Raw genomic sequence first — 14,600 nt, 5'->3', positions numbered from 1 at the left:
TCCTCGCTTCCTTCAGCTTGACCCAGAGGCGAGGACCCTAACTGTCCCCGAGGGTCCTTCCGAGGCCTTTCTCATTAAACGCCCAAGCCCCTTAGCCCTCCCAGCCCTTCTCAACTCTGCCCTTTTCCGGGGGTGATGCGCTGCATACGTTTCCTGTTATTTTGCTTGTGATCTGATGCCACCCTGGAGGAAAAACCACGAGAGGAAGGGGCGCTGTCGTTCTGGTCAATGCTGTCGCCCCAGCATCGGGAACAGAGACCCACACACCATGGGCTCATAATAAATCTGCTGAGAGAATGAATGAACACACAGTGACAGCTGAACACAGGACAGATGAAGAGAATGATGAGAAAAGTGCAGGTGACTCTACAGAAATGAGTGTGAAACGTTGAAGAAATGGAAGATTTCCTCACAAAGCATGATTTATAACACTGGTCCAAGTTTCTTTTAATTTTGGGTTCACAGTTTTATCTCACCTCTGGAGAACAGATTGGCTAGATGTTATTAAATTATTCTAAGCCATAGAAAAAGACTTTAAAAAAATCATTCCGATTATTGCTACAAAATCAGAATAAAAACTAGGTAAACTCGGTATTTAAATATAACTACGTGATAAATCTGTAAAAATTGTAACAAAAGTCCGACCCACCACACACATTAGCCTCTTATTAATTAGCAAACACAAACCGCCCGAAAGAAAAATGGACAGGATATATGAAGAATCCCCAAAACCCAGATTCCAATGAGAAAACTGACGTTTGAAAAGAGACTCACAAATCACTGGTAGTGAGTGAAATGAGAATGGCAGTCCTAAAGAAACATCGTTTTATCATCATCAAAGTGGCGTCAAGCCAGCAGACATCACACGTGGCTCTGGCACGGACTGGAGGGGGCATGCTAGGAGTGAGGAGCCACTGCAGGGACAGAAGCCCTTGGAAGGAAGCGCAGGTGCTTACAGGGTTCAGTTTTCACGATGAAGATAAAACAATCTAAAAATAAATTAATGGCCATGGACAGAGAGCAGCCCAATGATCTATAGTGACCCCACAGAGCACTATGCAGCCGCTGCTGAGGTCGAATGACAGTCAGGCTTCTGGGGGTGTGGTCTCCAGCTCGTACTGAGAATCCGTGTGAAAACACTTCTATAACATGCAAAGGTCTCAGAACTCTACATGCGTGTATGTGCACGTGCATGTGTGCATTTATGTGAGAAATGGGAAGATCCCAAGCTACTGACACCAGGTGCTCAGTGGGCCTGAATGAGAAAAAAAAGAGGGAGATAGATAGATGATGACTGGCAGGTGATGAATCAATAGATACATAGATTGATAGATGATTGATGATAAGTGATACATAGATTGGTAGATGGAAAGAGACACAGGACATGGATAGATTGATAGACACACAAGTAACTGTGCTCGTAAGTGTGACCATGCCAGGAGAGCAGACCTTGACCGTGGTGCACTCACTGCTGGAGACCAACACCAGCTGCACAGTGAACGACCCGGTGCCTCAGTGAGCTGCTCCCTGCCACGCACACCCTTCTCCAACTGCTGAGGCAGAGAGCCCCAGAACATGTAGTAACAGGGTGCTTGGTGGGAAAGGCCTGGCATACCAGCCACGGGATGGAAACCAAAGCAGCTCCGAGTGATGAAACTAACCACAGTTGTTCTTCCACTGTTAAGAGATGCGGACGGAGCCAGAGGCCCAGGAGCACGGATGGCAGGCAGGGGCTGGGAGAACCTTTCGGTCCCCATGGTGGGGTGCATGCGGCCCAAGGCTCAGTGTCCACACAGGGGTGGCATAGCCAGGGGCAGCATAGCCAGGGGCAGCAGCAGTGGGCAGGGGAACTTCTAGGAGCTGTACATACTCCCCCTCACTGGCTGCGGGAAGGACAGTGGGACACACACAGTAGGGCAGAGGGTGCTCTCCCTGCTGCCAGGAGCCTGGATGCAGGAGGAAGGCAAGGAGGGACCCTGAGGGCTGGGGAACCCAGGGGACAGGCAGGAAGCCAGGTGCATCCTCTATACCCTGTCTGGACAGACACCACCCAGCTAGAAGGACTCAGAGACTCACCAACAGCACAGAGGTCAGGAAACCGGTCCTCTCCCTCCTCGGCATGGATCAGGTCATTCCGGCTCTTCTTCGTGGCTGCTCTCTTCAACACTGCTTTAAACAACGGTGGGGAGAGGGGACGGCATGAGCCAGTACAAGGTGACCCCGTCAAGGCTGGGCTGTCCTTGAGCTGAGGGTGTGTCCATCTTCCGGGGTCCCCCATCCTGGCCCCTAGGAGCCCCTCTGGGTCTTTAGAGCAAAAGGGACAGGGATTTGCCGTGGAATCCCACCTTCCCTTTCTCCACACTGCTGCCAGAGGGAAGCCCCAGCTCCCAGGGAGATCAGGCCAAGGCCAGAGCTGCAGCCAGTCATCCAGCAGCCCACACGGCAAGGCCAGGTGGGAGCAGGGACCAGTCAGGCCTGCGGAGGGGCCAGCGCAGACCAGTTAAAGCTCCAGCTGCAGGTTCTACAGAGGCAATGGCAGACATGGCCAACCTCTCTGGCCTCTGCATCGATGTAAAAAGAGGACAGCCTTCCCGCCACTGAGGCTGTGCTAGTAGCCTGACTGGTGACTATGGCCACACTGGCCGCCCTGGTCTCAGTGGCCCCAGACTGCCAGGGGTCCTTTCAGGGCTGCATGGGAGCCCTATCATCCTGAGCCCTGCAGACAGATGCAGCTTGGCTTAAACCTGATGGAAAGCTTCTAGAAGCTGCAGCGCCCAACAGAACTTTCTACAATGATGGAAATGATTTACATCTATAGTGACCAACATAGTAGCCTCGAGCCCCATCTGGCTATGGGACGCTTGAAATGTGGTGGGTGAGCCCGAGGAACAGGACTTTCACTTGTATGTGACTGCAGCGCACTTACAAGTACACTGGACAACACAGCTTTCGGGACCATACTGTGGGCACGGGCTCCTCTGGGTCCCAGGCTGACACTTTGCAGGTGTCTGAGCCCCCCAGCAGCTGCATGCACTCTGGTCCATTGCACACAAGCCCCCAGGAGCACACACTGACCTCCAGATAGGGTTCCACCCAGGACCGTGCATGATGTGACAGATGGCAGCAAGAGCATCATGCATCGCCCGTGCGAGCATGCACACACATCTTGCTAACAGCATTGACAGTGGTCACCTACCATCCAGGGGGGACTTCTCCTCCGCATTCTTGTCCTCCTCGGCCAGCATGACTTCCTCTGCGAGTGACACATAGCCTCAGGTTGAAGCCTTCCCGTCCCTACCCCCAACCGGGGCTCGCTACCCAGAAACACACAAAGATGAAGGTGCCCCTCTGCTGCAGGATCTCACCTTCTCAGCCCTAATAGCTCCAGCAGCCTGTGGGGCTCATGGCAGAGCGTCTCCTACTAGGACAGACGCCCTCTACATGTCCCGCAGACAGTGCCCTGAGGGGGGCTTGGCCTATTTCCATGTTCCCATCACCCCCTGCCCCCAAGAGCAGCCACTAGGTGACAAAGCACAGCAGGTGCCCCATATGGAGGAAGGAATGCTGGTCTGGGGCGGGGCGGGGGGGGTTAGTCAGAACCCCAGGGCACGGAGCACAGGGCAGGCTCATGTCAAGGGCAGGGCACTGGAGTCTGACAGGCAGAAACTAGCCCTCGGCTGGGCCAGGCCAGAAGCCTCCATTACAAAGGCCAGCGTCCCCAGAGCCACATAAGAACACACCTCAGACGTCTCAGCACCCCTCCCCTACTCTGGCGTCACCCTCCCCAGGGCCCTGACAGTGGGGGGGCCACAAGCATAGCAGCAGCCCTTGGTGCTCACCGGCTTTGAAGATCCACTCCAGGTACCCGTTGAGCTCCCGCTCGATCTGCTGCTGGCGGCGGAGCTTCAGGAATGCCCGGCGGTTCTCCACCCTCTCACGCTCCTTGGCAAACTCTCTGTATTGTGCAGGGGCCGGAAAAGTAAGCAAATCAGGTGAGTGTGAGCACAGCCACCAGCCCCACGACACAGAGGCAGACGGGGCCCAGGAGGCCACATCACCACAGCCTCTGCCAACCTGACCCCTCCTTCCTCAGATCCTCCCGCACAGGGATAGCACTTCAGCCCCCAGAGTGGGTGCCAGAGACAAGGAGAGGCCAAGGGCACACCCTCCGAGGCTGGGTCCTGCCATCAGCCATCCCACAGAGAACTTCTGTGCGAGAACTGCCCAAAGGACTGGCACTTTGCTTCTTCTGCTGGTTCAGACCCGGAGCCCTTGCTGGGAGGGGAAAGGCTGACAGGAATGGAGCCAGAAGGGACTGGATGGGGGTGAGCCAGGCATGGAAGGAAAACATTCCAGAGCCCCTGCAGCCACCTCAGCCAAAGCTGCAAGGCTCACAGTGACCAGGAGAGACATCTCTGCCCACCTTCGTCCTCAGCACCCCAGCCCAGCCTCCCAGCCCAGCCTGTAGGCTCCTACAGGCACATGAGAACACCGCAGTACCCATGCACACATGCACCCTGTGTCCAGCATGGCAAGCCTCTCAGCCCAGGCTTGGGACAAGACCAGGTCCCCAAAGGACAGATGGGCACACCCCACACCAAAGCAGTGATGTCTGTTCTCAGCTGAATGACTATTTCTCCTCCAGAAGAGGCAGCTTCTGGGCTTAGAGCCCAGCAGGCCACACAGCCACGGCAAGAAAGAGAGAGCTTGGCTCTGGCCAGCACTGACCCAAGCCCATGACCAGTGTCTACCAGGGCCCAAGTTATGGCAACCCTGGCAATGAGAGGAGCCAGCTCCTGCCTGGACCTCCCATCCCTCCCAAGCCCCGAATCTGCAGCGACACAGGGCGCCTCCCCTCTGTCCAGGCTCTCTGCCTTAGCCTGATGAGGGCAGGCGGGCCAGGGGGGCAGACGTAGCACAGTGACACCGCTTGAGTCTGTCTGAGAGCCCCCAGCAAAAAAACGCTGCAGCCATCTCTGCCTTGCACAGAGCAGCCACTTCTTACATGGCAGCCAACAGCCTGTCCTCCCTGGGCCTCAGTCCTCACTGCTAGGAAAAGCCACAAGAGAAATTACTGACCCTGCTCCTCCCAGATGCTTTGGGGATGACAGCCTGTGGCATGAAGGAACACAGGGCTTATTCCCTCCCAGGCCTCCCAGCAGCTCCTGCCCAGAGTCCGCAGAGCCATGGCTGGACCGAGCCTGCACGGTAAGCTTTCCCCGAGTCTGGTTCTAGAGGCCGAGTCTAATTACTGCAGCCTGGAGTGCAGCCAGCATGGGGCCCACAGGCAAGGCACTGACTAGGGGCCTTGCCGTGCCCAAGCCTGCCCACACCTGAAGGAGAATCTGGGAGTCCCTCTGCTGGGCCTGGATGGCCAAGGGAGGGCTCAGCTGAGACTAATTGGGAAAACCATCCCACATCACCCCAACCTCAGAGGCCAGGATGCTCACAGGTGGGAAGAGGCTGGGAAGCCACAAAGTTCATGGCCCTGCTCAGTGAGGAGCCACCCAGCCTCAACCCCTCAGTCCTTTCTGCACATTCTTCAGGGTAAGCCGCACAAAGCCACCCCAAGCAGGCTGCTCTCCCAGCTCACCATGAACCCACTCATGTTCCTACCACCTCCCCACTGTGCACTGTCCTCAGCACAGAGCCCACGCTCCACACAAGACTGCCGTCTGCCAGCCCCAGCACCCTCTCCCCTCCACACCTTCTGGTTCCAGCTCTAAGCACCCTTGCAGCACACATTGTGTCCTTCTGGGTAGCCCAAAGCCTCTACTCCAGCTCTTCTCTGCCTGGGACACCCTTTCCCCTCCTTTGCTACATTCACTGCTGGTCTCCCTTTGGGTCTCAATGTAAATGCCCTTTCCTGAGCATTATCTGAGTCCCAGGCCTCCTCTGGATTCCCTGTGCAGCTCAAATCATGCAATTCCATCAGACGAGAAGTTCTATATGCATCCACTGGGCTGTGGGTTTGCCTGTCCCTATGGAGGTGCTCGGAAAGACATGCCAGTGACATACCACTTACAGGACAGGATGGAGGCTAAGGACACATTCCAGAGTCAAAGCAAGCAGGCCTTGGCCTCCAACCATTGTCCTCTCAATGGCTGTTCCTTTCTAGGCCCCGTGGATCTACCAGGCTCTCCCCGAGCCTACCTCAGAAGCCCTGGACCTGAGCAGGAATCTTCAGGGTGGGCAGGATGGAGATGTTCTTCTCCAGCCTTACAGGGAGTATGATACGAAGGTGGTGACAGAGCACAGACCAATCCTTCCCTACACAGCTTCCCCAGACTGGTGGAAGTGGGGGAATCCCCAAACACCAGCCCCATGTGCCCCTAAGCACCAGCATGTCTGTAGTCAGTGGCCCCACTGTGAGGTCAGGAACCACCTCCCTTCAGGAAGGAATCCCAACCCCTCACCCTCTCTGGTTCTCTCCTGTAGGAGCTCAGCACAGAAAGGTATCTGGAGAGGAGGAGCAAGCCAGGGGCCAAAGCTAGGGTGGGGATCCCAGTGACCACTATAGACAGGATATAGGGCTGCTCCTCACTCTCCACTCTACCAGGGAAGATCCTCTAGGCACCAGGGCTGCCAGCAAACCCCACCATGGACCCCAGTGAGATCCAGGAGCAGCCCCTCCACCATCATCAGGGGCCAAGGTGAAGGCCAAGGGTGAGATGGAGGTAAGGAGGCCAAGAGAGAGTCAGCATAGTAGCACAGAGGAAAGGCTGGCCAGAGCTCAGGATAGTGGGAGTGGCCACCACAAAGGGTGGCCATGAGGCCAGGCCAGGCCCCGACATCACACATGCCCATGTCTGACTCTACCACCTGTCCCCTTAGCCTGAGAACACAGAGGGGCAGGCAGGCAGCACACAAGCCCACAGGGCCTCTTACCCTGAGAGCACACCCAGCACCAGGTTGAGCATGAAGAAGGAGCCAATGATGATGAGAGGGATGAAGTAGAGCCAGTTCCAAGTGTTGCCAGCTGCATCATTTGTCTGCAAGCAAAAAGGAGATGAGGAAAAACAGGTGGACAAGACACATAGCCTGGGCTGTAGATGTGCCCTTGACCCCTCCTCAAACACTTGGCAGGGCCTAGGCAGGGAGAATTCAGATATTGGGGGGTCCAGGTAGGGCCCACATGAAATCTGCCTACCCTTGCCCCACAGAGCTTTCTTTGGAGATGTCTTGGAGCTCTCAAAGAACCAAGGACAATTAGCACTCCTGGTCACTGCCCAACAAAGCTAAAAAGCTAAGGAATTGTTCCAGGGAGCCAAAGACTTCCAAGATACCTGGAAGGCTGCATGCCTGGCCTCCGCTTAGATACCTTCCTCATTCTTCCCAGGCTACTGGACATACCAGTCAGCTCTAAAGACATTTCTCTTGAATGGGGCCCACAGGCCCCAGGCCCAAATCTAATCTGTCTATAGTAGCTTCCATAGCTCAGAGGCAGTGAGCCCTATGCCATATGTCCCCCATATCAAGAGCAAGCCTACAAGTTCCCCAGGAACAGTTCTTACCATGTGCCTGGCTTAAGCTAGAAGCCAGCACTCATGTATGATCCAAAAACAGAATGCAAGGAAGGGCATCTCCCAGATCTTTTGACTTTTATATAGCCTGGGTCTCATGATATGATACCAAGTGTCCAATTTTTAACTGAAACTCATTTGCTATTCCAAGAACCAGGAAAACCACAAACTGAATGAAAAAAGATAATCAATAGATGCCATGATGGTTAATTTTATGTGTCAACTTGACTGGGCCATGGGGTCTCCAGATATTTGGTCAAATATTATTCTGGGCGGTTCTGTAAATGTGTTTTTAGAAGAGATTAGCATCTTAATTGATAGAGTAAAGCAGATTGCCTTCCATAAGGTGGTAGACCTCATTCAATCAGTTGAAAGTCTGAAGAGACAAAAAAAAAAAAAAAAAAAAAAAACAACTCCCCTCCGAGTAAAAGGAAATTCTCTAGTAGACTGCCTTCAGACTTCATCTGTACCATTGGCTCTGTTGGGTCTCCACCTGCTGGCTTTCAGACTGGCACCATAACACCATCTCTCCCAGGTCTTGAACCTGCCAGCCTGAACTGCAGATTTAGATTTACCAACCTCCATAATCACAAGAGCCAATTTCTATTAATCAATTGGTCGGTCTCTCTCTTCATACATATCTATGTATGCACACATACATATATACACATCTTACTGGTTCTGTATTTCTGGAGAACCCCGACTGGTGCATATTGCCAACACTAAGATGACAGAGATGAGAAAAGTATCAGACAAAGACTTTAAAGCAGCTATTATAAAAATGCTTTAAAGAGCAATTATGTACACAGTTGAAACACACTCAAAAATAGAAAGTCTCAACAAAGAAATAGTATCAGCAGACAAGTAGAAGATATAAAGAAGAACCAAATGGAAAACTTAGAACTGAAAACCACAATAATCAAAATAAAAATCTAAATGGAAAGGCACAGCATCAGAATGGAGGAGAAGGGGGAAAAAAATCAGTCAACAGTAAAAGGGAACAAGAGCAGTTACCTAGTCTGATAAGCAGAGAGAAACTGGATTTAAAAACAAAAACAAACAAGAAAATCTCAACAACCTGTGGGACTATTAACAAAAGATCTAACATTCATGTCCTCAGAATAGCAGAATACAGGACAAAGAGAAGGCTGAAAAATACTCACAGACCTAAAGACAAGAACAATAACTAGAAAACTCCTAAAAAGAAAATACAGAAGTGAAGCTTCATGACTTTGGATTAGGTAATGAATTCTTAGCTATAACAGCAAAAGCACAATGGAGAAAATAAAAATAGAAATATGAGGGCAGCCCGGGTGGCTCAGTGGTTTAGCACCGCCTTCAGCCCAGGGCCTGATCCTGGAGATGTGAGATCGAGTCCCACATTGGGCTCCCTGCATGGAGTCTGCTTCTCCCTCTGCCTGTGTCTCTGCCTCTCTCTCTCTCTCTGTCCCTCTCTCTCTGTGTCTATGAATAAATAAATAAAATCTTTTAAAAAATAGAAATATGAGACTTCATCAATATAAAAATCATTTGTGTCACTTCAAGTGACACTATCAAGAAAGTGAAAGGATAACCCACAGAATATGACACAATATTTACACATCATATATCAGATAAGGGTCTAGCAGCATAATATAGAGAGAAAAATTACAAATCAATAAAAAAATGACAAATTAACCAATTTTAAAATGGGAAGAGAATCTGAATATACATTTCTCCAAAGAAGACATATAAGTGGTGCAATAAGCACATAAAAGATGCTCAATATCATAAGTCATTAGAGAAAATGCAAATCAAAGCCAAAATGAAACACCACTTCACTTCATGGTTGTTTGGTTAAATTTAAAATTAAATTTTAAGGACAGCCCGGTGGCTCAGTGGTTTAGTGGTGCCTTCAGCCCAGGGCCTGATCCTGGAGACCCAGGATCGAGTCCCACGTCGGGCTCCCTGCATGGAGCCTACTTCTCCCTCTGCCTGTGTCTCTGCCTCTCTCTCTCTCTCTCTCTCTGTGTGTGTGTGTGTGTGTCTCATGAATGAATAAATAAAATCTTTTTTAAAAAAATAAATTTTAACAGGAAACAACAGGTGCTGTTGATGACGTTGAATAAAAGGAGCACTCATGCGCTGTTGGTAGGAACGCAAACTGGTGCAGCCACTGTGGGAAAGAGCATGGAGGTTCCTCAAAAAGTTAAAAATAGAACTACCCTACAATCCAGCAATTGCACTACTAGGTATTTACCCCCAAAATACAAGAACACTAATCCAAAGGGATACATGCACTCCAATGTCTATAGCAGCAGTATTTACAATAGCCAAGATATGGAAACAGCCCAAGTGTCCACTGATGGATGAATGATAAAGATTATACACATGCAACGCACACACACATACACACACACAATGGAATACTATCCAGCCATAAAAAAAGAATAAAATCTCTCCATTTGCAACAACACGGATAGAGAGTATTAAGCTAAGTGAAATAAGCCAGTCCAAGAAGACAAATACCATATTATTTCATCCGTATGTAGAATTTAAAAAAAAAAAAAACAAATGAGCAAATTAAAAAAAAAAAGAAACAGAAAGACAAACCAGGAAACAGACTCTTAACTTACTATATTGTACACCTGAAACTAATAAAACACTGTAAAGAAAATAATAGAAATCACTTATATCATGAATGAATAATGGATGTTTTAAAATTAAATTTTAATTTTACTAGGATGCTTAAAATTAAAAAGACAGATGATAACAAGTGTTGATGAGACTGTGGAGGATTTAGAGTGCTTGTGCACTCCTGGTAGGATATAGGGTGCTGCAGCCACTGTGGAAATCAGTCTGGCAGCTCCTCAAAAGGTTACACACAAAGTTACCATATGATCTAGCAATTCTATTCCTAGGCATATACCTAAGGGAACTAAAAACATATTCCACACAAAAACTTGTACATATTGGTTCATAGTAACATGATTCATAATGTACAAAAGTTGAAACAACCTAAATTTTCATCAGGGCATATCTGCTTAATGAAATCATATTTGATAATCAAAGCAATGAGATACTGATACTTGCTACAACATGGATGGACCTTAGAAACACAAAAGTCCACATATTATATGATTCTATTTATAGGAAATGTCTGGAATAGACTAATAGAGACAGAAATGTATTAGTGGTTACCAAGGGCTAGTGGATGGAAGAATGAGGAATGACTGCTAATGGACACAGGGTTTCTTTTTTGCTTGACAAAAATCTTCAAAAATTAGATAATGCTGATGGCCACACAACCCTGTGAACATACAAGAGTCATTAACTTTATACTTTAAAGTGGTGAATTTTATGGTATATGAATTATATCTCAACAAAAGTGGTATTTGAAAAGAAATCCATGAAAGAAATCTCTAGACTTAGATTGCATAATTTGTACCAATGGTACCAAAATGTATCAATTCTCTGCAAAAGAAATAATACCACTTACATAAATCTCTTCCACAAAATGGAAGAGATAGAATTACTTCCTAATTCATTTCTAAATCTTATATTGCCCTTATACCAATACCAAACAAAGACAATTCAAAAAAGGTGGAAATTACAGACCAAAAGACCTCATGAATATAGATACCAGAATCCTTAATGAAATATTAACAAATAGAATTAAGGAAAATATAAAGATAATTATACATGATGACTAGATGGAGTTTATTCCTGTTTACGCTCAAGCTGTTTCAAAATTCAAAAGTCAATCAATATAATCCACCATATTACAGGCTAAAGAAAAAAATCACATTATCATATGCAGAAAAAGTATTTTACAAAATTCAATACCCATGCATGATAGAACCCCTCAGAAAAGTAGGAATAGGGGAACTGCCTCAGTATGATAAAGGGCATCTACAAAAAAAAAAAAAAAAAAAAAAAAAACAGAAAAACTTACAGTTAATTTTACACTTAACAGTTAAAAACTGAATGTTTTTTCCCTAGGATTAGGAGCAGAGAAATATGTCTGCTCTCCCCATTCTTATTCAACATAATGGTAGAAGTTTTGGCCAGTGCAATAAGGCACAAAAAGGAACTAGAAGGCATACAAATGTATGCAGGACTTGTATGCTGAGAACTACAAAATGCTGATTAGAGAAATCAAATATAATCTACAAAAATGGAGAGCTATACCATGCTCATGGATTGGAAGACCCAACATTGTAAAGATGTCAATTCTCCAAAATAGAATAAAACAGGAAAGATCAGTCTACCTGCTTTAAAAGATTTACTCTACAGCACAGCTACAATAATGAAGGTTGCATAGTATTGGTAGAGAGGGACACATAGATCATTGGAACAAAGCAGACCCACACAGGGCATCTACCTGGCTAAGTCAGTGGAGCATGCAACTCCTGGTCTCACGATTTTGAGCTCAAGCCCCACGTTGGATGTAGAGCTTGCTTTCAAAAGGAAAGAAAAAGAAAGAAACAGACCCACACGAAATACACCCAATTATTTTGGCAGAGGTGCAAAAGCAAGTCAATGGATGAAACATAGCCTTTTCAACAAGGGGTGCTAGAGGAACTGGACATTCATAAGTTCAAAAAAAGTGAAGGAGGGTCCGCCCCGGTGGCCCAGCAGTTTAGCGCTGCCTGCAGCCCAGGGCATGATCCTGGAGACCCTAGATCGAGTCCCACGTCAGGCTCTCTGCATGGAGCCTGCTTCTCCCTCTGCCTGTGTCTCTGCCTCTCTCTCTCTCTCTCTCTCTCTGTCTGTCTCTATGAATGAATAAATAAAATCTTTAAAAAAAAAATGAAGGAAGGGAAGAAGGGAGGGAAAGGGGGAAGAGGAAAAGAGAGAATCTAACCTAAACCTACCACTTTATACAAAAATTAACTCAAAATGGATCATGGACTTGCATATAAAATCTTAAAAAAAAAAAAAGCAAGAGAAAATCTTCAGAATTTAGGACTACGCAAAGAGTTCTTAGACTTGACCACAAAAGGCCAATCCAAAAAGGCAAAAATTGATAAATTGGACTCTATCGAAATTTAAAATGCTTGCTCTGTTAAAAAAAAAAAAAAAAAAAAAAAGCTTGTTCTGTGAAAGATCAGGTGAAGGGTATAAGTCAAGTCCATGGAGTCAATGACTAGGAGAAATATTTGCAAAACATATCTGAAAGAGAACTAGTTTCTATAATATATAAAAACTCCACAGCAAAATAACAATCCCAACAGCGGAGGAGGCAAGATGGCAAAAGAGTAGGTAGGGGTCCTCCATTCATCGGGTCCCACAGACTTGCCTAGATAACCTTCAAGACACCCTGACCACCTATGAATTCAACCTGAGGCGTAAAGAGAGAAGAGCTGGGATGCTACAGAGAGGAAAGGATCGCTTCTGATAAGGCAGGAAAGCCAAGAAGAAAGTAGGGGAGGGGAGCCGCGGGGAGCCGGGCAAACCGGCAGGAAAGCCAAGCTGCAGACAAGTGGGAACTTTAAAAATCCACGCCTGAGTCTTCCGTGACTGGAAAGTGCTCAGCAGGGACATGGGGCAGGCAGAATCGCAGGAGGAGCAGTCGAGCCGCAAGATTCCCAGAGACACAGTCAGACTAGGGGCCCCCCGGGGGGAGCTCAGCGCCAACGGCGGTCAGATCCCGGTGAAGGGCTGGAGCGCCGCAGCCCTCGGGGGCACGTGGTGTGGGAGAGGCCAGCGGCTGCTCGGGTGCTCGGGTGCTCGGGTGCTCGGCTGCTCGGCTGCTCGGCTGCTCGGGTGCTCGGCTGCTCGGCTGCTCGGCGGCTGCGGAGCTCCCCAGCCCCTAGAGCCGGGCAACGGATGGAGGCGGCCGTCCTCTGTTCCCTGTGGGAGGGGTAGGCCCCAGGAGCGCAGGTCCAGCGGCGCAGGGCCCTGGATCCGAGGGCACCAAAGTGGACAGAGCCGGCTGCCCTCCGCTGCCCTCCGCTGCCCTCCGGAGAGCCGACCCGGGGGGCACAGCACGGCGAGAACTCTCCTGCCGCTCATCTGTGCAGATCCGCGCACGCGCGCCTGCCCCGGGAGCACCTAGGCCAGCGCGCACCGGGAGACCGCGCTCTGGCGCTCCCAGGGAGCTCTTGGCTCCGGAGCTGGAGATCTGGACGCCGCCATTTTTTTTGTTTTTTCTTTCTTTTTTCCACCGTTCAGGGCCGCCGGGGAACAAAGGCCTCCCGGAGTAAACTGCTCCCACCGAGCCCGGCACCTAGTAGGGGCGGGGCAGCTCTGCCAGGTGCACACACCTGCGAGTCAGCGCAGCAGGCCCCTCCCCCAGAAGCCCAGCTGGAAGGACGGGGAAGAGCAAGTCTACTGACCAACCAGCACTGGCAAGCTCCAGGACTCACGGAATAGTATACAGAACTAGAGGTTTTGTTCATTACAATTCATTTATATTTAAGGTTAAATTTTTCTAATTTTTTTTTCTCTTTTCCTGCCTTAACTACTATATTTTACCAACTCTTCATTTTTAACCTTTTTCCTTTTTGGCTTTAATATTTCTACAATTACATGTCTTAGGTATATTCTTCATTTTTAGATTCCCTTCAACATACTCAATTTAATTTTGGTAGATACATGAGTCATGAGTTTTTGTTTTTTGTGTTTCTTTTTTTCTGTCTCATTTTGTTTTACATGGTGGAAGTTAGTACCTTTTAACACACAGACCACAATACACCCAGAACCAAGTGGAACACTGTGTTGGTTCATTCTGTGAAACTATATTCTCTCTTCCTTCCCATTCTGCCCCCCGCTCTTTTATCTTGTTTATGCTCTTGTGGTCAATGTTGGGGCTTTATATAAGTTTTACTGCTTTATCTAAATTTGGAAATGAGCATTTTCTAACATACAGAACAAAATACACTCAGAACCAAGAGGATCACCCTCTAGGTTCCCTTGGGGAGACTATATTCTCTCTCCACCACCACTTCCTCAGCACCCCCTTTTTTCCTTTGTTTTTTGTTTTTGTTTTTAAAAAAAATTTTAAAGATTATTTATTTATTTATTCATGAGAGAGAGAGAGAGAGAGGCAGAGACACAGGTAGAGGGAGAAGCAGGCTCCATGCAAGGAGCCTG

General features: G+C 48.4%; 1 protein-coding gene across 4 annotated transcripts in view; it reads right to left on the bottom strand.

Annotated features, from left to right (window-relative positions):
* The window catches only part of CACNA1B (calcium voltage-gated channel subunit alpha1 B), a 195,640-nt gene that overhangs the window by 129,411 nt on the left and 51,629 nt on the right, over positions 1-14,600 (bottom strand). For 3 of the 4 annotated variants that reach the window (XM_072778906.1, XM_072778907.1, XM_072778909.1), the window contains exons 7-10: positions 6,889-6,992; positions 3,840-3,955; positions 3,197-3,253; positions 2,077-2,169 (exon numbers count right to left, since the gene is read on the bottom strand). In XM_072778906.1, coding sequence (XP_072635007.1) covers positions 2,077-2,169; positions 3,197-3,253; positions 3,840-3,955; positions 6,889-6,992 — 370 coding nt within the window. The remainder of the gene's footprint in view (positions 1-2,076; positions 2,170-3,196; positions 3,254-3,839; positions 3,956-6,888; positions 6,993-14,600) is intronic. The other variant, XM_072778908.1, reaches the window with a different exon arrangement.

This window comes from Canis lupus, chromosome 16, assembly GCF_048164855.1.
Source record: "Canis lupus baileyi chromosome 16, mCanLup2.hap1, whole genome shotgun sequence".
In the NCBI taxonomy this organism is placed as follows: Eukaryota; Metazoa; Chordata; class Mammalia; order Carnivora; family Canidae; genus Canis; species Canis lupus.
This window is presented reverse-complemented; position numbering and strand designations above follow the sequence as displayed.